The sequence below is a fragment of the Mus caroli genome, unplaced genomic scaffold (genome assembly GCF_978045245.1).
Source record: "Mus caroli unplaced genomic scaffold, Mus_caroli_1 scaffold_2, whole genome shotgun sequence".
Taxonomy (NCBI): Eukaryota; Metazoa; Chordata; class Mammalia; order Rodentia; family Muridae; genus Mus; species Mus caroli.
Genome location: NW_028227257.1, coordinates 53,245,817 through 53,273,816, shown reverse-complemented (window position 1 = coordinate 53,273,816; position 28,000 = coordinate 53,245,817). Strand labels below are relative to the sequence as shown.

At 39.9% G+C, this 28,000-nt stretch overlaps 2 protein-coding genes across 2 annotated transcripts in view; both read right to left on the bottom strand.

Annotated features, from left to right (window-relative positions):
* The window catches only part of Trpm7 (transient receptor potential cation channel subfamily M member 7), a 60,257-nt gene extending 60,146 nt beyond the window's left edge, over positions 1–111 (bottom strand). Inside the window, exon 1 of the mRNA XM_085828249.1 lies at positions 3–111. Coding sequence (XP_085684375.1) covers positions 3–111 — 109 coding nt within the window. The remainder of the gene's footprint in view (positions 1–2) is intronic.
* On the bottom strand, positions 17–28,000 carry LOC110289320 (uncharacterized). The gene is made up of 5 exons (XM_029474522.2): positions 27,733–28,000; positions 8,463–8,542; positions 4,728–4,766; positions 1,448–1,646; positions 17–216 (listed from the first exon to the last, which is right to left on the bottom strand). The coding sequence occupies exons 1-4, from the start codon at positions 27,914–27,916 to the stop codon at positions 1,563–1,565; spliced, it is 387 nt and encodes a 128-aa protein (XP_029330382.2). The 5' UTR covers positions 27,917–28,000; the 3' UTR covers positions 17–216; positions 1,448–1,562.

Genomic DNA, 28,000 nt, shown 5'->3' with positions numbered 1-28,000 from the left:
ACCTGTATTGACTCCTCCGGTTAAAATCCAAGCTCCGGTTGTAACTGCAGCTTTAATAAGACCCTTTCCAAGCAACTGCTTGATTCTTGGATGAAGTTCAAATTTCTGCATGCCTCCATGTACAGAAATAACAAGTTTGGGTAACTCCATTTGCCATTCTTTAAGCAGAAGTTGCAGAATGATTTCAGGTTTGGTATCATATGATAGTCTCACATACTAAAACAAACAAAGGGCCAAAATAACTATGTTCGCAGATTTAATAATGCAACATTATCTAATAATAAAAAAAAATACTTGTTAGATCATGTAAAAAAAAGTTTTCATGGGCCATTTTCAAAATATTTACACTCCTAGAAATATAAAATAGCAAATGGCTTTATAATTTGGAAAAATTCTTATATTTATAGTACTAGCATACATTATAGTACTCACCAAAATAAGGATACATGTCTCAATTTGCCTATTTATACTCAATTATCAATTAACTCATTCATAACATTTATTGCCCTGTTAAACTATGAATACACCAAGAGTAGGAGGAGTTAGGACAAATAGCATGTGTTTCTTGGAATCAGTTAGGTACATAAGCAGTAAGAACTTATAAACATAAGAAAACTTGGAAATGAGCATGATGCCTGAAGACAAGGAGGAAGATGCAAAGGTTATAAAATGATTAACAATTACATTACAGAACTTTAAAATGCACAGAATTTAAATGTTTGCCAACAAATGCACATACATCACAAGAGAAATAACAGACTTATAGATGTTCTAAAAGTTCTTACACTGTTGAGTAATAAAAATGAGGAAGATAAATTTTAACACTGTATTTTATTTTATTTTGTTTAAAACTGTATTTTATTACTAGATCACACTAAAGAAGAATAATATGTGAATAAAAGGAAGCCAATCAAAATAATATAAGACAAGTGAATACAGAAAAAAAAGGAAGACAAGTAGATAGCTAATACTACAATGGTTGAACTTAAACTCAAATGCAAACACTGGCCTTTAAAAGGACGTCCATCCAGGCCACTAAAAGGATTCTTTGGGGGATTTGATTTTCTTTAGCACACAAGGTTTCCCATACTACATAGCCTGATCCCAAAAGTGGGGTTCAAATAATCCTTGTACTTAGGCTTCTCAAGTAGCTGGAATGTCAGGCATATGTCACAATGCCTAAAAAAAATGAGGCCTTTTACCTTTAGAAAATGTTAAAAAAGAAAGGAAAGGAGATATAACATTCCTTTCAGAAAACAGATTCTGACAATAAACATAAAATTAAGACTTTTTATAAAGATGATATGATCCACAAAAATACAATAATTCTGTATTTATGTCAACCCACGTTAAGAACTTTAGTTTCTGCACTGTACCTTACTCTGTTTTGATACTACATATATTACGAAATAAATGAAATAAAAAATGAATGTAATAAGTGGCATACCTTAGCTCTGTAGGAATGAGAACCCCCTTGAAAATTGATGACTCCATAAGCATCTGTTGGGCTCTGCTCCGTGTGCTTTTCCACAGACCATTCTTCTATTGCCTGGTTAAAGTGTTCACCCAATTTCACATCTGAGTATTTCATGGCAAGACTTGCAGTAAAGCATGCATGTTGCTTGACCAAACGACCACAGAAACATCTAAAGGGAAAAAGCAAGAGTTTATAGAGATCTTTAAAAAAAATTAAGAGTGAAAGGAAAGTAGGTAGGAAGGGTAATAGAACACCTGTGATGTGAAAGTAACAGGGAAAAACTAACAAGGAAAGACTGCAACAAAAGGGCTTCAAGCCGGGAGGAATGGGAAACAGGGATGTAAGAAGAGGAGGATGGGGGGAGAGGGGCTCAATCCAAACTATGGGTGAATGTCAATGCTGCAAGGAAACTTGCTAATTTGTAAGCTAATTTGAAAGTAAATTTTAAAATTAAGTTATTGAAAATTGAATTAAAATGAATGAACATAAAAACAGCTTGACATTTTGATTTTAGGGTATCTAAAAGTCAATACTTTGGCAGAGTTTGGAATAGACTACATACATTGGTGTGTAATAATGAAAACTGTAATGCAAGCCATCAGTAAAATGTGGCACACCTACATAAGAGAAGTAGTGTTCAGCTACAGAATGAGATGAAATTTGAGTAGACACAGTAACAGATGAAACTCATGTTGTCTGTGTCCTACACCAAACACCACAATGACTCCAGAATTACAGAATTCAAGAAAACACAAACTAACCTACTGAGTCACCAAAGAGTGACAAATCACTGCCTGAGGCTAGGAGTACAAAGAGTGATGGTGTGTAACATAAAAGTACCTATTGGACCATAATTCCAAGAAACAAAAAAACCAGAACTGTTCAGTTCAACTGATCTGACAGAATATGAAAACCACAAGAGTTTAAAACTGATGAAGCAATAACAGGAAGGTGATCCCAGGAAGAGTTCTAAATGCCTGCAGACGGACCATCTGTGTAGAACAATCCTGAAATTCTAGGGCACAGAACAGTTTGCATACCTAGAATGAACAAACAGCCTTCTGATACATAAGTCCTAATGCAGGCTTGTCAGAAGAATTCTGTCTAATGAACCTAAATTACACTTAGATAGTACAAGTCCTAAAATGAAGAACAAAACTTCAAAGGACCAACCTGAACCAAATTTCACCAACTGCTACTTAATTTAAGTCCAAAATTCTACAATGTAATACAACAAAATGTAAACCCTTCAAATCTTAAAATTCACTATGTACAGTACTCATCAAAATTGATCAGCATGAAGCCACACATGCTGACCCACAAGTACTTGGGAGAATAAGGAAAGATGATCATGTTTGAGGTAGGGTATATGCAATAAAACCGATCATAAAATAAACAGCAACAGCCGGGCATGGTGGCACACGCCTTTAATCCCAGCACTCGGGAGGCAGAGGCAGGCAGATTTCTGAGTTCGAGGCCAGCCTGGTCTACAAAGTGAGTTCCGGGACATCCAGGACTACACAGGGAAACCCTGTGTCTTGAAAAACCAAGAAAAAAACAAAAACAAAAACAAAAATAAACAGCAACAAAACTGAAAAAAATGTTTATACTAGGCATGTAATGAAGTAAAAAGTATTATTAAAGGAAATAAATGTCATTAAATAAAATCCAAAATGACAGATAATATAAAACAAGTATTAGAAATAAAGTTCAGGGGCTGGAGCGATTGCTCAGCAGTTAAAAGCACTGACTGCTCTTCCAGAGGGCCTCAGTTCAATTCCCAGCAACCACATGGTGGCTCACAACCATCTGTAATGGGGTCCAAGTCCTCTTCTGATATGTTGAAGAAAGCAACACTGCACTCATATACATAAAATAAATCAATAAATGAATCTAGAAATAAGGTCCAAATATTAAAAATATGCCCCAGAGAGTTGAGGAAATGTGAACACAAGGAAGGAGAACAGAAAGACACCTCAAAAGCTAGAACAACAAATAGTTCAACACATATAATTCAAATGTTAAAAAGAAATGGGAATAAAAACTTAGAAAACACACTGAAGAAAAAGAATTCCAAAATTCTTGAATCCATGTATCTCAGTAGTTCAACAAATAAACCAGACATAAACAAAACCATACTACCGACAGGAGTGGTGGTACATATCTTTAATCCCAACACTTAGGAGTCAGAGGCAGGCAGATCTCTGTGAGTTCCGGAATAGCCAGAGATACACAAAGAGAACTTGTCTCGAAACAAAACTAGGATGCTGCTGAAAGCTAATGATGAAGGAAAGAAGTCTTAAAACAAGCTAGAATAAAACCTAACCAAGAAAAAAGAAAAGAAGAAGAAAAAATTGACAGATCTGGCAAGGTGTAACCCCAACACTTGGGAAATGGAGGCAAGAGTAGGAACTCACAATCAGCCTCGGTACAGGTGTTTTAAGCCAGCATCGACTACATGAGATCCTGTCTCCAACTGAGACAACAAACACGAAAAAGAATGATGGCTGCAAAGAGAGGGGAGAAGAATATCTAGCACGTTAATTTTATGTGTATGAGTGTTTATCTGAATTATGTATGTGCACCACATGCAAGCAGTGCAAAGAATGCTAGAACAGACACTGGATCCCCTGGAACTAGAACTAAAGACAGTACTAAGTTGCCATTCAGCTGCTTGGACTCAAAGTTAGGTCCTCTTAAAGAACAGCCAGTGAGTCATCTCTCGTGTTTGCAACTAACCCCTTTTAATAGAAAATCAGAAGTAAGATATACTACATATTAAAGCATAAATGACATAGTCCCTACTCATTTCTAACTTTTTTTTTTTTTAAGAAAGGGGGAAACGAGGAATTACTGTGTAACCCTAGCTTGGTGGGAGTTCACAATATGTGAACTGGCTAGTCTTGAGCTCATAGAGATCTGCCTGCCTTTGACTCCTGAAAGCTGGTAGTCCAGCCTACCAACCACATTCTATTTCTTACACTGTAGTTTCCTGATTGGACCACAGGGTCTTTAACTGTCAGATCTTCCTATAGCCTGTTTTGCTTGTCCCTTCCCTCTTTGTTCAACCAACTCTCACTCTCAGAACCCTACTCTGGTAGCTTTAGGTCTGAAACAGTACTGTCAAAGATTTGAGTAATATGTCCTTCAAATATAATAACATCAATTGTATCACACTGTGCTATACCTTGTGTTTCTAATCTATTAGTTAAGTTTATTTTTCAAAATTTCTGCAATGTAATAAACTCACCTGACAAGTTGCTGACAAATCTGACATCCTGGAAGACATCTATAAAATATAGAAAGGTAAGTTATTAGCTAAAGAAAAAACATTTATTTTAAAGTAAATAATATTAAGTTCATTAAGAGGTATAAAACATAAGAAACACACACACACACATATATATATATAAAATAAATACCATAGATCATGCACACCTTGGTTTATATATTCAACTAACCTTTTAGATTTGCATAGAATTATGTTTTAAGTATTATTAATTTTGAAATAAACCAAGAAACAACAGAGTAAAATGACAAATATGCAAAATCACACTTTCATGTAGGAAAAATCTGCAATTAATAAGACATAAACACAAATTTTAAAAAGAAAGTTAGGGGCTGGTAAGATGGCTCAGCGGATAAGAGCACAGACTGCTCTTCCAAAGGTCCTGAGTTCAAATCCCAGCAACCTTGTGGTGGCTTACAACCACCCATAATGAGATCTGACGCCCTCTTCTGGTGCATCTGAAGACACCTACAGTGTACTTATGTATAATAATAAATAAATCTTTGGGCCAGAGGGAGTGGGTTGACCGGAGTGAGCAAAGGTCCTAAAAATTCAATTTCCAACAACCACCTGAAGGCTCACAACCATCTGTTCATCTACTGTGTATTATTTTATGTACATAAAATAATAAATAAATAAATCTTTTAAAAGTTGGTTTCCCTATTAGTTTCCTCAAATCAATGTTAAAATCCAACATAAAAATGGAAAAATATGAAGAGTTCACAGTAAAAACATATATATGAAAGACTCAATTAGGAAAATTTAAAAAAGTATTTAAATAGTTTCGTGAAAACAGGAAAGTCTTACCTGCTGGTGAAATATATATTAATATTTTTATGGACAACAATTTGATAATACTTGTCATAATTAAAAAGTATCAATTCCTCACACTCTAATCCAAATTCTAAAAGTATGGGCAGGTCTGTAGCTCAGTGATAAAGCACCTGTCTAAAAGGCATAAAACTCTGGGTTCAACGCCTCAGCACTGATAACCAAACAGCATTTGAAAAGTATGTGGTAAAGTCTGTCAAAAGTATCTGAAGTCTATGTAAAAAAATGAAAATTATAAGGCAATACATTATAGCATTTCTAACAGAGAAAAACAGAATATAACTAAAATGTACGTCAATAAGATACTACTGTATTAACATAAATGATTTAGACATATAACTTATAACATGCAACAAATGAATATAAATTACTAAGCTGGAGATAAAGGTCAGTGGTAGAGTACATGCCTAGCATGTGTAAGGCTAAGAGTTCTATCCCTAATACCACTAAAAAGGTATAGAGAGAGTGTGTGTGTGTGTGTGTGCATGCGGCAGGTATGATAGTGCACGTGGGAGACAGAAAGTTGCCTGTAAGTTCTAGGTCGGCCTGGTCTACATAACCAGGTGTCAGGCCAGTGAAGGCTATACAGTAAGACCCTATCTCAAAAAGAAAACAGACAAAAAGAATGAAGCAATGGTCTCCAGGATAAATAATATACATAACAGATTAAACAGTGTGAACTTTAAAGTTGGGGAGAAGGATATTTATTTATATGTGTGTGTGTGTGTACATACATACATACATACATACATACACACACACACACTCACACCTGCTTGGACATGCAAAGACTCTGTCTAGAAGGTATGGGGGATAGGTATATGCACACAACTATGCAAGATTGAAAGCCAAAGGTTTCCCTGATCACTTCTCCAACTTCTTATTTTTAAGATTTATTTTATATGTAGAGGTGTTTTGCCTGAATGTATGTCTGGGGACCACATGTATATAACGCCCTTGGAAGCCAGAAAAGGAAACTAGATCATTTGGTACTGGAGTTGTAAATCAGTGTGAGCTGACAGGTGGAAGCTGGAATTTAAACCTGGATCCTCCAGAAGAGCAGTCAGTGCTTTTAATCAGGGATCTATCTCTCCAGCCTTCCACACTGTTTTTGTTTGCTTGGCTAGTTGGTTTGGTTTTTGTTTTGTTTTTGATACAGGGTCTCTTTCACTGAACCTGGAGGTTGCTTTTTTAGCTAGACTAGCTGGTCAGTATGGTCCCTGGATGTACCCATTTCTGCATACCACAACACTAAGAATACAGGCACATGATACCACACTTAGCTATTAGATGAATGCTAGAGAGCTGAACTGTACTTTATCCAGGTCTCTCTGGAAGTTATGTCAAGGAATGAATACTACCAGAATATTTTGTGAAGTTATGGCCAAAGAGTGGAGGTAGAAAAAAAGACTTTCACTTAAAATATTTGTAATAGGTTGTTTCTTTAATGTTTGGTGAGTGCTTATTTCTACTGCAGAGTAAAATTAACAAAAGCACAAGAAACAGACTCCTCGTCACTAATGCAATCTATTGTTTTTGTTTTGGGGCAAAGGGTCTCATTATGTAGTCGTCTTGGATAGACTGGAAACTGATTATATAGACCAAGTTGGCCTCTAACTTGGAAACCCACATCTCTGTCTCCCATATGCTAAGATTAAATAAAGGCTTGCATCACCACAACTCATCACATCTACTGGATTTTGTTGATGATAGTGGTGTTTTGGTGGGTTTTCTGTTTGTTTTGTTTTTTTTCAGTTTCCCCATGTAGCCTTGGCTATGTTGGAACTCATTCTGTAGACCAGTCTAGCCTGATGCTCCCACTCCTGCTTCTGGAGTGCTGGGGCTAAAGGCAAGTGCTACCAACCCTGGTTCTGAATCTATTGTTTTTAATAAAGAAAAAAAAAATCACGCTTTTCTGGGAGAAAATGATGTCTTAGAACTAGGACCCTATATATTAACCCCAGTGTTAGGAATACGATATTGTGTTACCTGTAATGTAACAGAAAAACCCTATCTTTAGTAAGCTATATTAGAAAAAAAAAAAAATCACAGAATTTAAATATTTCAGGGACATTATTAAGGCTATCTAATGACTGAAAGAATTAAAAACCTTTGCAGGGTCTGGGAAGTTGCCTCAGTGAGTATACTTCTTGTCACTCACACATAAACACCTGAGTCTAGACTCCCAGTATCAAAATCTACAAATGAGAAAGGAGGAAGGGCTAAACAGAATAGTGTGTGCCTATAACCCTGGAGGGCAGACAGGGAGAGCTCCTTTCAGGGTTTGAATATACTTAGCCCAGGGACTGGCACTATTTGGAGGTGTGGCCTTGTTGAAATAGGTGTGTCACTGTGGGTGTGGGCTTTAAGACCCTCATCCTAGCGGTCTGGAAGTCAGTATTCTGCTATCAGCCTTCAGGTGAAGATGTAGAATTCTCAGCTCCTCCTGTACCATGCTTGCCTGGATGATGCCTTGATGATAATGGACTGAACATCTGAACCTGTAAGCCAGCCCCAATTAAATGTTTTCCTTATAAGAGCTGCCTTGGCCTTGGTGTCTGTTCACAGCAGTAAAACCCTAAGACAGCTCCCTAATGCTTTGTAGATCAGCCAGCTTGGCCACTTAGTGAATTGTTTCAAAAGATGGATGGCTGCTACATGTAAGCTTAGACAATTAGGGTTCAGAGAAAGTTTGAGAAAAGAAATTCTAGAGCACTGGTACCTTGCTAAGGTACCAGTGAGAGTCTCTTTTCCCATTCTCAAAAGAAAAATAGTAACCTCAAATTATTATGTGCATTCATTTGCTAAATATAAACAACAATAAATTTATATCAAAATTTTTAGAAGAAATCAATGTATGCTTACCTGTGAGGGTCTTTGGAGCTTGGTATAATATATACACACTCCCTCTTGGTCAAAGTGCTCTCTATCCAGGATTTCTGGGACTAAAACAGAGTTCAAAGATAGTTTACAAATTTACAGCCTGCTAATCTTTGGAAGTAATTTTACAATAGAGACACAAGAACATGTGTAGTATTTATTTTATCTTTATTCTACTAAGTAGGTGTGATATATTATCCTCAGTGAGGTACACCTAAATCATTAAGATAATTCCACTCGAATCCAACATGATTTAATGGTGCTGTGCCAAAGGAAAAAAACCAAGCATGAGAGTCTCCGAATAAGGCATAAACCTCAAGAATTAATGCCATCCTGAACCATTTAAGAGTCAAAAGTAACGGCCACATTTAACTTAGAGAAAGCCCAGCCTAAGCTATCAGGTATTTCTAGAAAGCTTAAAGGCACATATTGGCTAATGGTACTGTGATACATAGGGCAGCAAGCAAAATTCTAGTCAAAGGAAAGATATCAGGAAAAACTGTTAAGCATCAACAGAAATTGAGCAATTTATGATCCACACAGACAGCAGCCTATCTCATCTGATCCTATAGGCTAAACAAGGCTGAGTTCTTAAGTGCCTGGATGGGAGAAACAGTAAATTATTAAATAATTTCAAACACCTAATCTACCAAATTCATGTGTTACTCTTATGATCAACCACAATCAGACTGTTTAAAAAAAAAAGCAAAAACTCAATAAGGAAAATTTCAACAACTCTAGATCACATAAGTTTAAACACACTTCTCTCTAATAAGGAAAGGTATATAAAAAGTTTAAAACACAATTAACAAGTTCATTTTGATAAATATGTACCCATTTCTGCTCCCACATAAAAAAAAAAAAAGATGCATTTACTTTCTTCAGACACAGGTAGGAAACTCACAAAAAGAGGTGGTATATTTACCTATAAGGATGACTCAACAAACATTCAATGTATACTTATAAAATATAAGACTGATAACACTGTAACTACTAAATCAAATTAGTCCTCATACTTTTAAGTACTTGGGAATCAAAATAATAGTCTTAAGTATCTGTAACTCCTTTGGAGCTGTGATGAAAGGATGGACCATCTAGAGACTGCCATATGCAGGGATCCATCCCATAATCAGCTTCCAAACGCTGACACCATTGCATACACTAGCAAGATTTTGCTGAAAGGACCCAGATATAGCTCTCTCTTGTGAGACTATGCCAGGGCCTAGCAAACACAGAAGTGGATGCTCACAGTCAGCTATTGGATGGATCACAGGGCCCCCAATGGAGGAGCTAGAGAAAGGACCCAAGGAGCTAAAGGGATCTGCAACCCTATAGGTGGAACAACATTATGAACTAACCAGTACCCCGGAACTCTTGACTCTAGCTGCATATGTATCAAAAGATGGCCTAGTCGGCCATCGCTGGAAAGAGAGGCCCATTGGACTTGCAAACTTTATATGCTCCAGTACAGGGGAACGCCAGGGCCATAAAGTGGGAATGGGTGGGTAGGGGAGTGGGGGGGAGGGTATGGGGGACTTTTGGGATAGCATTGGAAATGTAAATGAGGAAAATACCTAATAAAAATATTAATGGGCTGGTGAGATGGCTCAGTGGGTAAGAGCACCCGACTGCTCTTCCAAAGGTCCAGAGTTCAAATCCCAGCAACCATATGGTGGCTCACAACCATCTGTAACGAGATCTGGCGCCCTCTTCTGGAGTGTCTGAAGACAGCTACAGTGTACTTACATATAATAAATAAATCTTTAAAAATATGTATTAAAAAAAAAAGTCTTAAGTATCAAGTTGGGCCTTTGAATCCTTGGGAGGCAGGCAGATAGATATCTGTGAGTTTAAGGCCTACCCGGTCTACAGATAAGAATTCCAGGACAGCCAGGGCTACACAGAGAAAAATACTGACCTGAAAAACCAAACAAACAAACAAACAAACAAGCAAACAAACACAAGTATCTAAAGTTCTTAGATGTGAATAAAGTGTCACATATTCTGTTCTAGTTTGCTTTCTTGTTTCTTGTAGTGACCAAAAACAACTCAAGGAAAAAAGGTTTATTTCATCTTACACTTCCAACTCACAGTTCATCACTGAGGAAAGTAAAGGCAGAAACTGAAGCAGAGATTATAGAGAAATGCTGCTTACAGTTTTGCATAGCTACTTTCTTATACAGCCTAGGTCCATCTAGGGACACAGAACCATCCACAGTAGTCTGGGCCCTCCTGCATTAAGTACCCATTAAGAATATGCCTCACAGATATGCCCATAGGCCAATCTGAAGAAAGGAATTTAGTTGAGGTTTCCTTTTCAGAGATGTATAAAGTTGACAACTGAGACTATAAATATAGTCTAAATTGTGTGAAGTGAAAGTATAGCCTGAGGGAATGGATGCAGGGAAAAATGGGGAAGCTAATGAAAGACTAGCTAAATGCCCAAAATAAAAAAAACATAATGAGGGCTAAGGGATTGCTTTGCAGTTGAAAGTCTTGGCCTTCTTGAAGAGCACCTGAGCTCAGTTCCCAGCATTCACATCAGGTGGTTTACAACTGACCGTAATTCCCACTCCAGAGGAACTGGTGCACTCTTCTGGCCTATGACAGCAGTGCACAAGTGGCACTGGCTCATACACATAAATAAAAAATAATAATAATAATAGTCACAGTTTCTGTTAAGCCAAGCACACATGTAATCCCAGTACTTGGCAGACAAGAGGATGGAGCACTGAGATCTAGACAAGCTTGGGCTACCAAGTAAGACCCTGTTTCAGAACATATGCTCTCACTTCAAGAAAGAAAACAATAAAATTAAAAACAAAATCAATGAAATAAAAAACAAAATAACAAAAAGTAACAATGGGCTAGTTTGATAGTTCAGAAGGTAAAGGAGTTAACTTGAACCTGATTCCTGAAGCCACATATGGGAAGAGAGAGCTGACTCCCAAATGCTATCTTCTGACCTTCACATGGGTGCAAACAACAGGAAGGAGAACAAGGATAGGAGGTTAAGTTAGAATTCTCTAATACTAAGTAATTAAGGATTGTAGAGACCATAGCTCAGCAGCAGAGTAATTCTTAGCATATGTCATATCTGGGTTCAATTCCTGACACTGCATAAAAAAAAATTTTTTTTGAGGTGGGGGATTTCAAGACAGGAATTCTCTGTATGTCTCTAGCCATCCTGGAACTCATTCTGTAGACCAGGCTGGCCTCAAACTCCCAAGTGCCGGGATTAAAGGTATGTGCCACCACTCACTGCAAAAAAAAAAATAAAATAAATAAATAAAATAATAATAAAAGTAAGTTATATATACATACATGTAGATGGCACAGAACTCATTTCTAAAGGAAACCTATATAAGAAAATATTAGGAGTGAAGTTCAAACACTCTAATGATAAATTTTAATTAATCTCATTTCTGTTTCTGAAATTCAATCATTCTGACCTCATTCAAAAATCTCCATTTACAGGGCTGGAGAGATGGCTCAGCAGCTAAGAGCACTGACTTTCTTCTGAAGGTCCTGAGGTTCAAATCCCAGTAACCACATGGTGGCTCATAACCATCCTTAATGAGATCTGACGCCCTCTTCTGGTGTGTCTGAAGACAGCTACAGTGTGCTTATGTATAATATTAAATAAATTTTAGGGCTGGAGCTAGAGGGGTCGGAGCGAGCAGAGATTCTGAGTTCAATTCCCAGCAACCACATGATGGCTCACAACATCTGTACAGCTACAGTGTACTCATATGCATAAAATAAATAAATCTTTTTTAAAAAATCTCCATTTACTTAGTAAAAAGTTCCTTTGAATGTGCTTACTTAGACAAAAATTACACCATGAACACCATGATCTTCAGCCAACAAAGTCACAAGTGAGGCCCTAAGGATCTTAGGGCCTTTTATAAACATTTCTTACGTGACAAAGCCCGTTTGCATAGTGCTTCCAGAACCTTCTTTGTAAACTAAAATCTGGTTGTTTTCTAAAGACTATGTTTCTATTGCTCAGGAAAAAACTTGTCGCTTCACTACCCTGGCAGTCTTTATAATACTTAAAACTCTGCTAGTTTGGGGTTTTTTGTTTGTTTGTTTGTTTTTGTTTTTTCTTCTTCTTAGGTATACCTGCATTTCCTTCTCAACTACCCTCTATCATTCTCGGTTTCTTATCCCACTACTGAGAAAAAAGAAATGGAAGCAACCAGAACAAAACAGCAGCAAACTCCTGTAAGAGCTGCTCTCAAGGTAGCTTAGAGAGCAAAAGTACTTGTAGCACAAACCTAGTAAACTGAGTTCAATCCCTGGAAAAAGGCAGAGGAACACTGAGTTTGTGACCAGCTTGGGCTACACAGACCATGTCTCAACAAAAACAAAAGAACCCAAAACCACAAAATTACCCTCCTAACCCTTGATCTGCAGCCCGCCCTCTCTGGTGTGTCTGAAGACAGCTACTCCTACTCTTATCAATATTCACTTTTCCTTCTGACAACTGTGCTACCATTCAAATACAACCACTGGACCCTAAGTCCATACGTTCTACATCAGGGACATTCTTCACCAATTTTCTAGTTTTTTCCCTTATATTAACTGACTCATTCCCATGAGAATTCAGAATATTCTCCAAGTCTTTAAAGAAAGAACACAAACCCTTTCTGGACCCACTTCTCCCTCAAGCTGCCCAGTGCATGTTTCCCTCAAGCTGCCCAGTGCATGTTTCCCTCAAGCTGCCCAGTGCATGTTTCCCTCAAGCTGCCCAGTGCATGTTTCCCTCAAGCTGCCCAGTGCATGTTTCCCTCAAGCTGCCCAGTGCATGTTTCCCTCAAGCTGCCCAGTGCATGTTTCCCTCAAGCTGCCCAGTGCATGTTTCCCTCAAGCTGCCCAGTGCATGTTTCCCTCAAGCTGCCCAGTGCATGTTTCCCTCAAGCTGCCCAGTGCATGTTTCCCTCAAGCTGCCCAGTGCATGTTTCCCTCAAGCTGCCCAGTGCATGTTTCCCTCAAGCTGCCCAGTGCATGTTTCCCTCAAGCTGCCCAGTGCATGTTTCCCTCAAGCTGCCCAGTGCATGTTTCCCTCAAGCTGCCCAGTGCATGTTTCCCTCAAGCTGCCCAGTGCATGTTTCCCTCAAGCTGCCCAGTGCATGTTTCCCTCAAGCTGCCCAGTGCATGTTTCCCTCAAGCTGCCCAGTGCATGTTTCCCTCAAGCTGCCCAGTGCATGTTTCCCTCAAGCTGCCCAGTGCATGTTTCCCTCAAGCTGCCCAGTGCATGTTTCCCTCAAGCTGCCCAGTGCATGTTTCCCTCAAGCTGCCCAGTGCATGTTTCCCTCAAGCTGCCCAGTGCATGTTTCCCTCAAGCTGCCCAGTGCATGTTTCCCTCAAGCTGCCCAGTGCATGTTTCCCTCAAGCTGCCCAGTGCATGTTTCCCTCAAGCTGCCCAGTGCATGTTTCCCTCAAGCTGCCCAGTGCATGTTTCCCTCAAGCTGCCCAGTGCATGTTTCCCTCAAGCTGCCCAGTGCATGTTTCCCTCAAGCTGCCCAGTGCATGTTTCCCTCAAGCTGCCCAGTGCATGTTTCCCTCAAGCTGCCCAGTGCATGTTTCCCTCAAGCTGCCCAGTGCATGTTTCCCTCAAGCTGCCCAGTGCATGTTTCCCTCAAGCTGCCCAGTGCATGTTTCCCTCAAGCTGCCCAGTGCATGTTTCCCTCAAGCTGCCCAGTGCATGTTTCCCTCAAGCTGCCCAGTGCATGTTTCCCTCAAGCTGCCCAGTGCATGTTTCCCTCAAGCTGCCCAGTGCATGTTTCCCTCAAGCTGCCCAGTGCATGTTTCCCTCAAGCTGCCCAGTGCATGTTTCCCTCAAGCTACCCAGTGCATGTTTCCCTCAAGCTGCCCAGTGCATGTTTCCCTCAAGCTGCCCAGTGCATGTTTCCCTCAAGCTACCCAGTGCATGTTTCCCTCAAGCTGCCCAGTGCATGTTTCCCTCAAGCTACCCAGTGCATGTTTCTGCCCAGACCTGAATAGCACAAACAACACTAGGGGAAAAAATGTTGTTGGGTTTTTTTTTTTAACTCTCAACATTTCCAATACTTTCTAAAACCTACTTTAAAAAAGGTCAGATTTTCCAGTCAACCCTCCTCAAGTAAGCTCCACTGTTATTGAAGCAGGATATTCCCCTGTGTAGACCTGGCTGATCTGGAACTATGAAGATCAGGCTGGCCTCCAACTCAGATTCCAACTGCCTCTGATTCTAGAGTGCTGAAATTGAAGATGTGAAATAAGTTTGGGGGCTGGTGAGATGGCTCAGTGGGTAAGAGCACCCGACTGCTCTTCCGAAGGTCCAGAGTTCTAATCCCAGCAACCACATGGTGGCTCACAACCATCCGTAACGAGATCTGGCGTCCTCTTCTGGAGTGTCTGAGGACAGCTACAGTGTACTTACATGTAATGAATAAATAAATCTTTAAAAAAAAAAAAAAAAGAAATAAGTTTGACAGGCTACCAACTGATATTCTTTAGATCTCCAGGTTAATTCTCATACTTTGTTCTCACTTATAAAATAGAAGCACTCAATAAATTGGATAATTATTGACTGTTACTGCATGGTCCACTCTTCAATTCCTTGCAGATTCATTCTCTTCCCCATTTCAGGGGTGGGTGGGGGATTGCTACTGATAGAATTTAGGAACATGCCCATAACTAGTGACATGTTCTACCACTACACCCTCCAGAGCCCTGCTCTGATTGTTTTTCTTTTCTTTTTGCTTATTCTTTTTTTAAAGACAACTCTCACTAAGTAGACCTGAATAGCCTGGGACTTGGGATGGAACAGGCTGGTCTCAAACTCACAGAGATCTACCTGCCTCTGCTCCCTTGGGATTAAAGGGGTGTACCCCTATGCCCAACCTTCCTTCTCAATCTTTTAAAGACTGGTATACTTCATTTTTTAAAAAAATCAGATATCAGATTTCTTTTTTTTTCCAACTCTATTTTCCTGTTATGTTCATAGCTAGCTCACTATACACTGGATAACTCACTAATTTCTATTTCTACATTCCAGCCCAACATTGGGGGAAAAAAAAAAATTGCAGGCCAGGTGTGGTGGCACACACCTTTAATCCCAACACTTGAGAATGAGTTTAAGGCCAGCCTAGTCTACTGAAAGATCTCTCTCAAAAAAAAAAAAAACAAACAAAACAAACTGCATTTCAATCCCAAAATCATGTCACATGTCAACTGTTTGGCATTCAGCTCTTCTGATACCTAAAAGTCATTTTAAACTTAAAACTGAACTCACTCTTTATGCAGTTTTGCCCAACTTAGTAAAAGGCAAATTAATTTTCTTAATATTGGAGTAACTGAAATTATCACAGCTCCCAAAAATGCAGAAACTCCAATCAAGTGCCATCACGCCCAGAAGCCTAGCAAAATTATAAAAAAGAAAACTACACCTAAAATGCCTCTATCAGATTACCTCTAGGGAAGACTGTGCATACATGTCTTGATTGTTTCATATAGGATGGCCCAATATACTGGGGCCACTGCCATCCATGTGCAGCAGATCCTGGTTTATATATAAGGACCAAGTCAGTAAATAGGTTTTCCTCCATGATTTCTGCTTCCTGCAAATTCCTGCTCTGACTTCCCATAGTGAATGGTAGAGTATGACCTGAAAGTTATACACTAAAATAAATCCTTTCCTATTCAATTTGCTTTTGGTCAGCCTGGCAGTGGTAGCACATGCCTTTAATCCCAGAACTTGGGAGGGAGGCAGAACCAGATGATTTTCTGAGTTTGAAGCCAGCCTGGTCTACAGAGTGAGTTCCAGGACAGCCAGGGCTACACAGAGAAACCCTGTCTTAAAAAAAAAAGAAAGAAAGAAAAGAAAAGAAAAGAGAAAAGAGAAAAAAAGATAAACAAGATGCTTTTGGTCATGGTGTTTCTTCACAATAGAAATCCTAAGACAGAAATTGGTACTTAGATTTGTAGGATGTTACTATGACAGAACTGATCATGTTTTGGAGGTGACCATGGAAGAATATTAGAACTATGGGCTGGAAAACCCATTGGGTGTTCAGAGCTTCATGAGCTGCTGTAGGAACTCAAAATATAATGCTGAAAACAAAGCAGATAATAGAGGCCTGGCTTGTGTAGTTTCAAGGGACAGTTTAAGAGTCCCTTAAAAGACTATATGGGGGCAGTTCCATATACTGAATGAAGAATCTGTGATTATGGTCAGGTGGTGCAGAAGAATCAGCTTTCACTAAGAGGAGACCAGTGACATGAAAAGTGAAATCTTTGCTTTGCAAGAACAACCCTACTGGTCAGCTGGAGTAGAAGAATAATGAACAGCTCTTTTTTTGTGTCATCTCTTAAGTGGTCAGCCACATCAAGATGAATATATCCTTTCTAGCCATCAGCTGTCAGAAACTCATTGAAGTAGGTATAGGCAATGAACGTAGGCTTTGTACTTTCTATGAGAAGCGCATGGCCATAGAAGTAGCTGCTGCTGCTTCTGAGTAAAAAGTAGAAGGGTTATGTGATCAGAATCATCAGTGGGAACAACAAACAAGGTTTTCCCATGAAGCAAAATGCCTTGACCCACAGAAGAGCACACCTGCTGTTGAGTATGGGTTGTTATAGACCAAGGGAAACTGGGGAAAGGAAGCATAACTCTATTGTGGGAGAAATTTTAGATGCCAATCCGAGCAGGCTCAACTTGGGTACTGTTATGAGAAAGAGAGGGTGGGGAGAGGGTGAGGGTGACAGAGAGAGAGGAAGAGAAAGATGAGAAAGAGGGGCATGTGCATGGGGTTGGGGGAGGGGACTGAAAGAGAGACAGGTACAGAGAATGAGAGAGATTATTCCTGGACTAATAGATACAACTGAGTTTCAATCACCGGGGCCCAAAAGAGTTCAGAGTCTGAAAGTTCTCTATCTTTAAAGATGATGATGTCCATCAATTTGCTGTCAGATAGTCCTTGAACAAAGAATATAAGGAACTCAAGACCAAAGCACCTAAGACTGTGCATCTTGTTACTCCACATGTCCTACAACACAAATGTCAATATATTACTCTGAAGAAACAAGAAGAAAAACAAGATTTCAAAACATGCCAAACTTTAGCCAAGAGAATAAAGGAAGCCAAAGAAATATGCCAGAAACCGATTGCCAAGAGACATAGGGCTGTCTGTGAATTTCTACTTCTAAATCTAAGTCCATAACAAATAACCCAGGCGTGCTGGCACACCCCTTTACCCCTTTAATTCTAGCACTTGTGTGGCAGAGGCAAGAGGATCTCTGAATTCAAGGCCAGTCTGTTTTATTTTACAGCATGAGTTTTAGGAGTGCCAGGGTTATGCAGAGAAACCCTATCTTGAAAAACAAAACAATTACCCCCACCCCCCCAAAAAAGTAATAAATGACCAGACCTTGAAAAAAATGAAGAGGAGGAAGAAAATAGCATCACCAAGGCAAAATCTTCTGGGAAGTGTCCCCTGAGGGTCAGTACACAAGAAGCTGTGGTCCAGAGGGAATCAAGGCTGTACCTCAAGTTGGCAGCCAAACTTGGTCATGTGTAAGAGTGATTCTGAAAGCATGAAATGGTCAAGGGGAGCAGCTGGGGCTTGGCACTATGAGAGGCCAGTGTAATGGAGCAGCCTCAGTTGCAGAAGGTTCAGGAATGAAGAGGCCATGGAGGAAAGTTGAGGCTTTCCATGTGACATGTGTCTTCATGTGACAGGGTCAGAGTCCCAGAATAGGGAGCGCAGGGGAGGCTACTGGTTAAAGTGCAGACTAGTTGCAGGAGAGACTCCAGAATTTTGGAGATGCCAGTTATCATGGAACAACCATCAAAGTCAACAACAGTTGTAAAAACGAAGCTGGGCTGAGCCTATGAAACATGCTATGTGAAGAGACAGAGGAGCTTCTCATACTCATGCCCTTTGAACCCAGATCGTTAATCCCACGTCTGACTCTCGGCTTTACTGATGGACTTTGGTTTTGCTTTGATTTGAATATAACTATGTCCTGGTTCTTCCCTTTTTAGATAAGAAAGAATTTAACTTATTTTTATATTTTATAGGAACCCAGTTATCAGACCTTCGCTATTTTAGACTTTGAATTTTTAAAGTGTTTTAATTTTTAAAAAACATTGAATTTTTTAAAAGTTGGAATGTTCAAACAAGAAAATGAGAGTTACAGTTTAATAGCAATGTAGTGGTGTCAAGTTGACAAGAAGTCAGCTGTCCTGATTGTTATGTCAACTTAATACAAGCCAGAGTCATATCTGGGAAGAGGAATCTCAGAAAATGCCTTCAAATTCCAAGTCTAAAAGGCATTTTCTTGATTAATGATTGACTTTGGAGCCCACAGTTTACTGTGGGTACTGTTATCCCTGGGCAGCTGATCCTGAGTTGTATAAAGAAGGCAGAGCAAGTCACGAGGAGCAAGCCAGTAGGCAGCATTGCTCCCAAGTCTCTGCTTCAGTTCCTTCCTCCCAAGTTCCTGCCCTGAATTACTTTCTTCCATGATGGAGTATGACCTGATTTATAGATGAATAAAGCCCTTTCTTCCCAAGTTGTTTTTGGTAGTAGTGTTTTATATAGCAATAAAAACACTAAAATACTTTTTTAAAAAATTATTTATTTTCATTTTATGTCACTGGTGTTCTGCTTGCATATATATATATATATATATATATATATATATATATATATATATATATGGAAGTAAGATTCCCTGGAACTTGAGTTATAGACAATGAGATGGTATGTGGGTGCTAGCAATTGAACCTGGGTCCTCTGGAAGAGCAGCCAGTGCTCTTAACCACCGAGCCATCTCTCCAGCCCCTGACTAAGAGAGTTACTAATGAAACTTCAAATTACAAAACTAAAAAACAAAATTACTTAAACAAAAATATAATTTATCAGAAGTATCCTATCTTAGTAAGAGTTTACACTGCTCTGAAGAGACACTATGACCAAGGCAAATTGGGGCTGGCTTACAGTTTCAGAGGTTCAGTCCATTACCATTATGGCAGGAACCATGTCAGAATGCAGGCAGACATAGTGCTGGAGGAACTTAGAATTCTACACTTTGATCCAAAGGCAACCAAGAGGAGACTATCTTCTTCAGGCAGCTAGGAGGAGGATCTCTTCCACACTGGACAGAGTTTGAGCACTAGGAAACCTCAAAGCCTGACTATACAGAGACACACATCCTCCAACAAGGCCACACCTATTCCAACAAGTGCCATTTCCCATGGGCCAAACATATTCAAACCACTCATAGCCATGAACTATTATAAGTTATATTAAACCTTGAAGTTTACATTGGTTTTGGATGCAAAATACCTATGGATAGTTTTTATAATTTGCTGGCCCAACTTCTTGTGCTTTCTTTGCTTCCTATGTGCAGATAAAATTTGATCTCTCTGCTTCCTGACTGTCAGGTAGACCTCTTGCTCCTGCTGTCAGGCCTTCCCCACCATAATGGGCTCTCTCCCTCTATAAGTCCCCCCAAGCCCCTGGCTCCCTAAGTCACAACAGAAAAATAACTACGACATTTACCAAGGAATCTTTTTGGACTCAACCAAAGATAAAAAGTTCAAAACTCCAGACAGTGCTGGATAGATAGCTCCTTGGTTACAAGCACTGGATGTTTCTTCCAGAGAACCCAAGTTCAATAGCCAGCACTTACACTGTGACTCACAACAATCTAGAACTCCAGTTTTAGTGAGTCTGAGTCCCTTTTCTATCCGTAACTATCACTGCGCACACATGGCACACATACATGCAGGCAAAACATGTATTACATAAAATGAATCAAATGAAATTTTTAAAAAAGGTTTCAAATTATCAACAAGTCAGCATCAACGGTTCTTTGTTGATGACTGTTCTTAGATCAACCATAGAGCAAATAGATCTTTGAGGTCTTTGGCCCTCAGTGGGAGGACCATTTCTTTACTGATCTGCAACTGACTCATAAGAACTGTATGCATTATCTGGAGTTGGTGGTGATGCCTATAATCCCAGCACTTTGAAAATGGAAGCAGGACGAATGGAAACTGTGCTACACAGAGAACTCCAATCTAACAGGGTTGCAAGCTAGATCCAGTTTCAAAACAGTAGAAAAATAGTGTATCTTGAAGGTTTACAATCTGATGTTTCTATCCACTCTGTGAAGTGATTGTGATTAATATATCATCCAAATATACTTTCAGCAGATTTCAAGTACAAAACATTAGTATTATTCACCATGTCAGTTAAGTTTTCAGTTTGTATTGCTCTTATGACTAAATTTAAACACTTTAACCATTATTCCTTGCTTCTCTCCCAATGGTAGAAGTGTGGCTCTGAGTCTAGAGGCTCCTGCTAAGTATTAGGTTCTTATGCCTCACAGCAAAGAAGTAGACCAAAACTAACAGACAGTTTTCAGATGGTTTCCTTCAGAAAGGGAAAGCACTCCTGAGAAAATGGGATAGTGAGCTGAGGGAAAAAGCCCGAAAATTGCTGAGCTACACAGAGCATGTGACCCTTCATATAGCACCTACCTTGCTTATCTACCCCCACAGACTCTTCTAGAGCATCTTTCTTCCATTTGTTGTATGAAGACCAGGTAGGAAAGGGCTTCCAGTCTCTATTCTTCTGATACACTACCACCCTACTCCTGGTAACCACTGTCCTAGATGCCTGTTTTTCACAATTTAGAATCCACATGCTTTCAGTTAATAAAAACCCTAACTACAATACATACATTCACATGTGTTATTTGTGAAATATTTAGTTACCTTAAAACAAAATTTAGTGTCTTAGTCAGGCTTTCTATTCCTGCACAAACATCAAGAAGCAAGTTGGGGAGGAAAGGGTTTATTCAACTTACACTTCCACACTGCAGTTCATCACCAAAGGAAGTCAGGACTGGAACTCAAGCAGGTCAGGAAGCAGGAGCTGATGCAGAGGCCATGGAGGGATGTTCCTTACTGGCTTGCTTCCCCTGGCTTGCTCAGCTTGCTTCTTATAGAACCCAAGACTACCAGCCCAGGGATAGTACCACCCACAAGGAGCCCTCCCCACTTGATCATTAATTGAGAAAATGCCTTACAGCTGGATCTAATGGAGGCATTTCCTCACCTGAGGCTCCTTTCTCTGTGATAACTCCAGTTTGTGTCAAGTTGACACACAAAATCAGCCAGTACATTTAGTAACAAAAAAAAGTCTAACAAGCACCCTTAAAACAGCTAGCTAGACAAGGAAATCAGTAGCATTTTTTGTTTGTTTGTTTGTTTGTTTAGATTTATTTATTTATTTATTATATGTAAGTACACTGTAGCTGAATTTCAGACATTCCAGAAGAGGGCATCAGATTTCGTTACGGATGGTTGTGAGCCACCATGTGTTGCTAGGATTTGAACTCTGGACCTTAGGAAGAGCAGTCGGTGCTCTTAACCACTGAGCCATCTCGCCAGCCCCCATCAGTAGCATTTCTTATAGCTATCAGAAACTCATTAATTTTTGTGACAATAGGTAATAAAAAATCCCAAAGGATAGGTGGGCCTCAGTTAACTAAAGGTTCCTTTTGCTAATCCACTATCACAATTCCAGTCTTAAAACATTCCAAGTAGCAGAAGGAGGAAGGTCATGGGAAAAGGTGAGGTTGCTGAAAACATAAAGAGTGCCTCTTTTGGCACCCTATTGGCTCTGGAACAACAAACAAGGTCTGAGACTGAAGAGGAACACAGAAGCTTTGAGATGAGTCAGTAACTGAGGCAGGCTCACAAGAGTGAGAGTCAGTGGGTCCAGGATGAAACACTGGGATGGGCGTCAGGAACTAGCTATCTTTCTTGGCTATCAAGTATTTTAGTCAGGTTAAAAATGTCACAGTTCTGAGCCAGATCCATTCCTACAGTGCTGCTCAAAGTAAATCCAAGTGGCCCTGGAGCATATGGGTGAGGAGGTTGAGAGGGGTGTCATACACACACACATATACTTTAAGAATATTAAAAACTATAAGGGTGTCAGGCAGTGATGGTACGTGCCTTTAATCTCAGCGTTTAGCACTTTGAGGCAGAAGCAAGTGGCTCTGAGTCAAGGCCAGCTGGGTCTACAGTATGAGTGCCAGGACAGCTAGGGCTACATAGAGAAATCCTGTCTCCAAAAACAAAAACAAAATAAACAAAACCCCCCACAAAACAGTAATTCTCAACCTTCCTAATGCTGCTACCCTTTAGTGTTGCTCTTCATTTGTGGTGAATCCCAACCATAAATTATTTTCATTACTACTTCATAACTGTAATTTTGCTACTGATACACAATGGAAGTATTTTTGGAAATAGAGGTTTGCCAGACAGCCGCTGGGCTTGAGAGACAGCTTACAGTTAATAGTGCATATAGCTTATATTAGTTACCTTCCTGTTGCTGTGATAAAATTCCAAGAATATGGCAAATTATACAAGAATTTATTGGGACTTAGAATTCTAGAGGGTTAAGAGTCCATCATGGCAGGGAAACAGCATGAGCTCAGGGCCTTCACTATAACTATGTAGCAGAGAAAGAACTGGAAGTAGGCTAGACTTGTTCATCCCAAAGCCCACCCCTAATGATAAACTTTTTTCAGCAAAGCTGCACCACCGAAACCTCAAGTTAAACCTGCTGGTGGTGGCAGCAGCTGCATAAGCCTTTAATCCCCTCACAGCTCACTCAAAGCAGATGCTTTGGAGGTAGACTCTCTCAATAAAGTGACTTTTTCCCTAACAATGCAGTGGATACATCAAATAAATGGACCCACCCATCTATAGCCAATGATAATATTTGGATATATGACAGAAACTAATCTGAAAAGAGGATACCTAAAGAAGTACTAGGGACTAGAAAGCCTGGGTTTTACTCTGTGAACAAATGCTATTAATACACTGTCTCTGAATATTTTAACAGTTCTTTATTAATACATATATGCTTCTCAGTCCTTAATACAGAATTTCCTCTCAAAGAAATCTATTTGGTTTAGTAGATAACTTTTCCAATCTCCCAAGAACCCCCTCACATACTCTGTCAAAGTAGTACATAAAATGGAGTTGCATATAACCTGTCTATATGTAAGGAACTTAGCAATAAAGGAAATTCTACTAGTTTCATGTCACTGGAAGAAAATATAGTATTCTAATAAAAATTTTCTTATCAATTTTTAAATGACTTTATTTTTAAAAACAAAGATTATGTGTATGTCTGTGAGTGTGTGCCATGTGCTTGTTGATACTCTCTGACGCCAAGAGGGTGTTAGATCCCCTGGAGCTGGAATTACAGTTGGTTATGGGTCTCCCAATGTAGATGCTAGGAGCCATACTCTGCTCATCTTCAGCTTCCAATTTTACTTTAAAACAACAACAACAAAAAAACCCTTATAACATTAACACATTTCACCTAAGAGCTGACAAGTATGCATCTCCTTACATAACAAGCCTGGTTTGGCAGATCAACATCTACCTACCGATTAGTAACTTTGGGATGCTCTGTTTAGTTTGAGTTTCTCTGTGTAGCCCTGGCTGTCCTTGAACTCACTCTACACCAGCTGGCCTTAAACCTTGATTCCACCTGGCTCAGCCTCCACCTCCTGAGTGAAGGGATTAAAGGCTTATGCAGCTGCTGCCACCACCAGCAGGTTTAACTTGAGGATCTTTAATAAGTGATTGTTCAATTAATAGACAAGTGTATACTTCATAGTTTTTTGAGTGAACAGTACATAATTAGCATATGTAAAACATTTAGAATGGCAGCCATATCTAAATGCTAATATCTACTAGCTAATCATCAAATTTTGTTTCAAACCTATTTGACACTTACAAGAATATCCTGTGTCTGTTATAGGAAATTTATATTCTTAAAGACCACAAAGACTTTATTCACATGCTAAAGATAAGGTGAAGCTCTCTAAAAAAAGAGCTTTTCCAAGCTCCTCCTCATAGTAACTACTTCTTGGCTACCTTCTCTTCTATCGCTTTCGGCACACTACAAAACTGTCCAAAGAAAGTGCGTAACTGAGTCTGTTCAATTTCACTCTGTACATTTACAGTAAATAAATTCTGTCAAGGTTACTAAGTTCTTGATATGGCATGGCTTATGAGGCTTTTTTCTTTCCATGAGTAAAGAAAAAGGTTGAGGTTTCTGGCTGTCTGGAATTTAGATAGCTGAGGTATTAGGTTATTAGTGTGTTTAAATAATGGTAGGAGAGACAAAAAGTACTTCACAGACTTTAATCCTAACATAGCTCCTGACGTCAAATAGAAAAAAAGGACCATCTACCTTTAGAAGTTAATGATAGCAGGCTATCATATGACATTAAACCAGGTGAAGCAACATACAACTAGTTAGTTATCCAGAAGGTGGAGACATGAGGATCCATCCCTTAGGCCCTTAGGAAACCAGTATGGGCAATATAGCTAAACCCATTCTTAAAAAGAAGAACATATAAGATAAACATATAAAGATAATTCAGTAAGAGCCACGTCTACCAGAAGAACTTCTCACCTTCCCACAGCAACACTTAATGGTTTCTAAAAATTCTAAAGCTGGGAGATGGTAGCGCATGCCTTTAAGCTCACCATTTGGGAGGCAGAAGCAGACTGCTTTCTGAGTTCTAGGCCAGCCTGGACTACAGAGCCAGTTCCAGGCCAGCCAGGACTACACAAAGAATCCCTGTCTCAAAAAACAAGGCAAAATAAAAATCTAAATCCTCAGAGAACTGAGCATATTACCCAAAAACATGATGTATAGATGGAGAACCATTTTCTAAATCCAAACTGAACCAAACCAGAATAAATCTCTGAAAGTACTAATCTACTTCAAATTAGATTATCTTTTTATCTTTTGAAAATAAAGAGAAAGGTTCCGTTCTCCAATTCACTTGTATACATGAGCCATTAGAACTAGTTTAATAATTGCAAAATACCATTTAAAGGTGACACTGAGCCAGGTGTGGTGGTGCACCCTTTTTAGTACCAGCAATCAGGAGGCAGATGAGTATCTGTCAGTTTGAAGCCAGTCTGATCTACACAGCAAGTTCCAGGCTACACATTTATTCAGTGATATCCCATTTAAAAAACAAGTAACCCCTGGTACTGGAGGGATGGCTCAGCAGTAAAGAACACACACTGTTCTTCCAGAGGGTCAAAAATTGATTCCCAATCAGACAGTTCACAACTGCCTATAACTCCAATTTCAGGGGACTCTAGCTCAGCCTTTGCAGGCACCTGCACTAATAAATTTTTTAAAAAGTGATATTCATGTAAATTTTGATATACTCACATAAATGGGGAGCTCAAATCCTCATGATGTTTGTATTCTAACCTAATCTTAACTACTCTGAAATTTATTTTCAGATATCAAAGTTAAAACACTTTTAATAGAGAAAACAAAACACATGTGCAGCATACTCAATGTTGAAAGTTCCTAAAAAGAAAGCAAGATTCTATCATTATTAATGGAAAAATCATCTAAGTATTGTGTGAATGAATTAAGAAAAATCTCTGAGTTAGAAGTTAGCCTTGTCTTGAAAAAAGAAAAAAAGGAAAAAAGATGACGATGAGGAAGGAGGAGGAAGAGGGAGGGAAGAAAAGCAAAACACAAATTTAAAAAACACATTTTAAGCTATCCTAAGGTTTTACTATAACTCAGACGCATAGTGTAATATAAACCACTCAACTCACTATTAATCAGGAATTAAGCAGGGAAAAAAATAAAATTAACATTTTTAATTCTAAAGTGAGACTGTTCTCCTTACAGAATCAACAAGTTTATGCATGTCCAAACAATACTATGTGCCATATACGGTGAATTACTTACAAAACTAAAGCTATTGTTTTTTGGGGAGGTGGGGATCTTTCATCTGTTAATGAAAACGTTTTAAAAAAATATTTAACCAGTATGTTCAAATGTATGCTGTTTACCATCTAAAATGAAAAACTAGATATATCACTGAATAGTCAGTGCTTAACGGCTTGCAAGGCACTTGGATTCAACTCACCCTCCAGTAGAGTCCCTTAAATCAAAGCCACAAGTATTTAAATGAAATGATTTAGCAGAGACAGTGGGACTTAAACTTTCCTTTCAGAAACTAGGAAAAGCCAGGCGACAGACACCTGTAATTCCAGAGCTCAGGAGACGGAGGCAAGAGGATACGGAACTCAATGACAGACAGACTCGGGATTTGAGGCCAGCCTAGGCTGTATGTAATCCAGTCTCAAATAAAAGGAGTCTTCAGCGGCTGGAGAGATGGCTCGGCGGTTAAGAGCACCGACTGTTTTTCTGAAAGTCCCGAGTTCAAATCTCAGCAACCACATGGTGGCTCACAACCATCCCTAACAAGATCTGACTCCCTCTTCTGGAGTGTCTTAAAACAGCTAGCTGCAGTGTACTTACATATAATAAATAAATAAATCTTAAAAAAAAAAGTAGTCTTCAATAACTTTACAAACGAAAGTGAGAAATGCAGTATTTATTCACATGTACTGTATAAGTAAGACACTTCTAAACCTAGCCCTAGCCCGACATGGTGGCGCACGTCTTTAATCTTGGGAGGTAGAGGTAAGCGGATCTCTGAGTTTAAGGCCAACCTGGTCTGTCTACACAGTGAGTTCCAAGCCAGCCAGGGTCACAAGCGAGACCTTGTCTCAAAAATAAAGAAAAGGCAGAAAACTAAACCTGTCTGACTTCGGCAGAGAAACACCAGTTTGCATAAAGCCTATCAAGTTAAACTACTGAGCGGGAATGCCTTTCCTGTTCAGATCCTAGATCTAAATGGCTTTCTTTGTAAGAACTCTCCAAATCCGGTTCCTGGCCTTAACAACAAAAGCTCTAGCCAACGCTGCAACACACCGACTCCCTCCAGTCTGCACACTGGCTTCAAACTGTCTGGGACAACAGATGAGGTAGTTCGACGCAGACCTGGCAACGCACGGTCTCAGCCTCCCAGGAATTGTCCCTTCCCTGTCGCCTGCTAAAGAAAACCCCGAACCACATCGCAGTCTACACCGTCAAAATCGCTCCCGTTCTATTAAACAAAATAACAGTAGAAAATGTACCTGTAGAGTGTCTGCGGCACAGCCACCAAGTCACAGCTCGGAACCCGCGCCCTTCTCCTTTCCCTACCACCCCAGCCCTCCCTCCCTTTCCGTGACGGCTCCGCTGCGAGCGGTGGCGCCCGGAGGGTCACGGAGCTCCCCGGAGCGCCGCCCAAGCTCCCGCGAGGCCCGCCCGCGCCAGGCCCGGCTCCGTACCATTCTCCTCACGGGGCGGACTCCGGAAGGGCAGCGGCTCCTCCTCCACCTCCGCGGCCTGCAGCCATCTATCGGAAAGCGTCTCCGGAGGCGGTGGCACGGGCCACCGAACAAGGACAGCCCCGGGAAACCTTCTCAGAACTAACTCAGCTCCAGCGCTAGCAGCAGAAGTCGAGTCTTTCATAATTGTGCGACCAGCTCCGCCGGGTGACTGGCCACAGGGACGCGCCCGCGCCCGCCTCCGCCGGAGACGGGGCCGCGGCAGCCA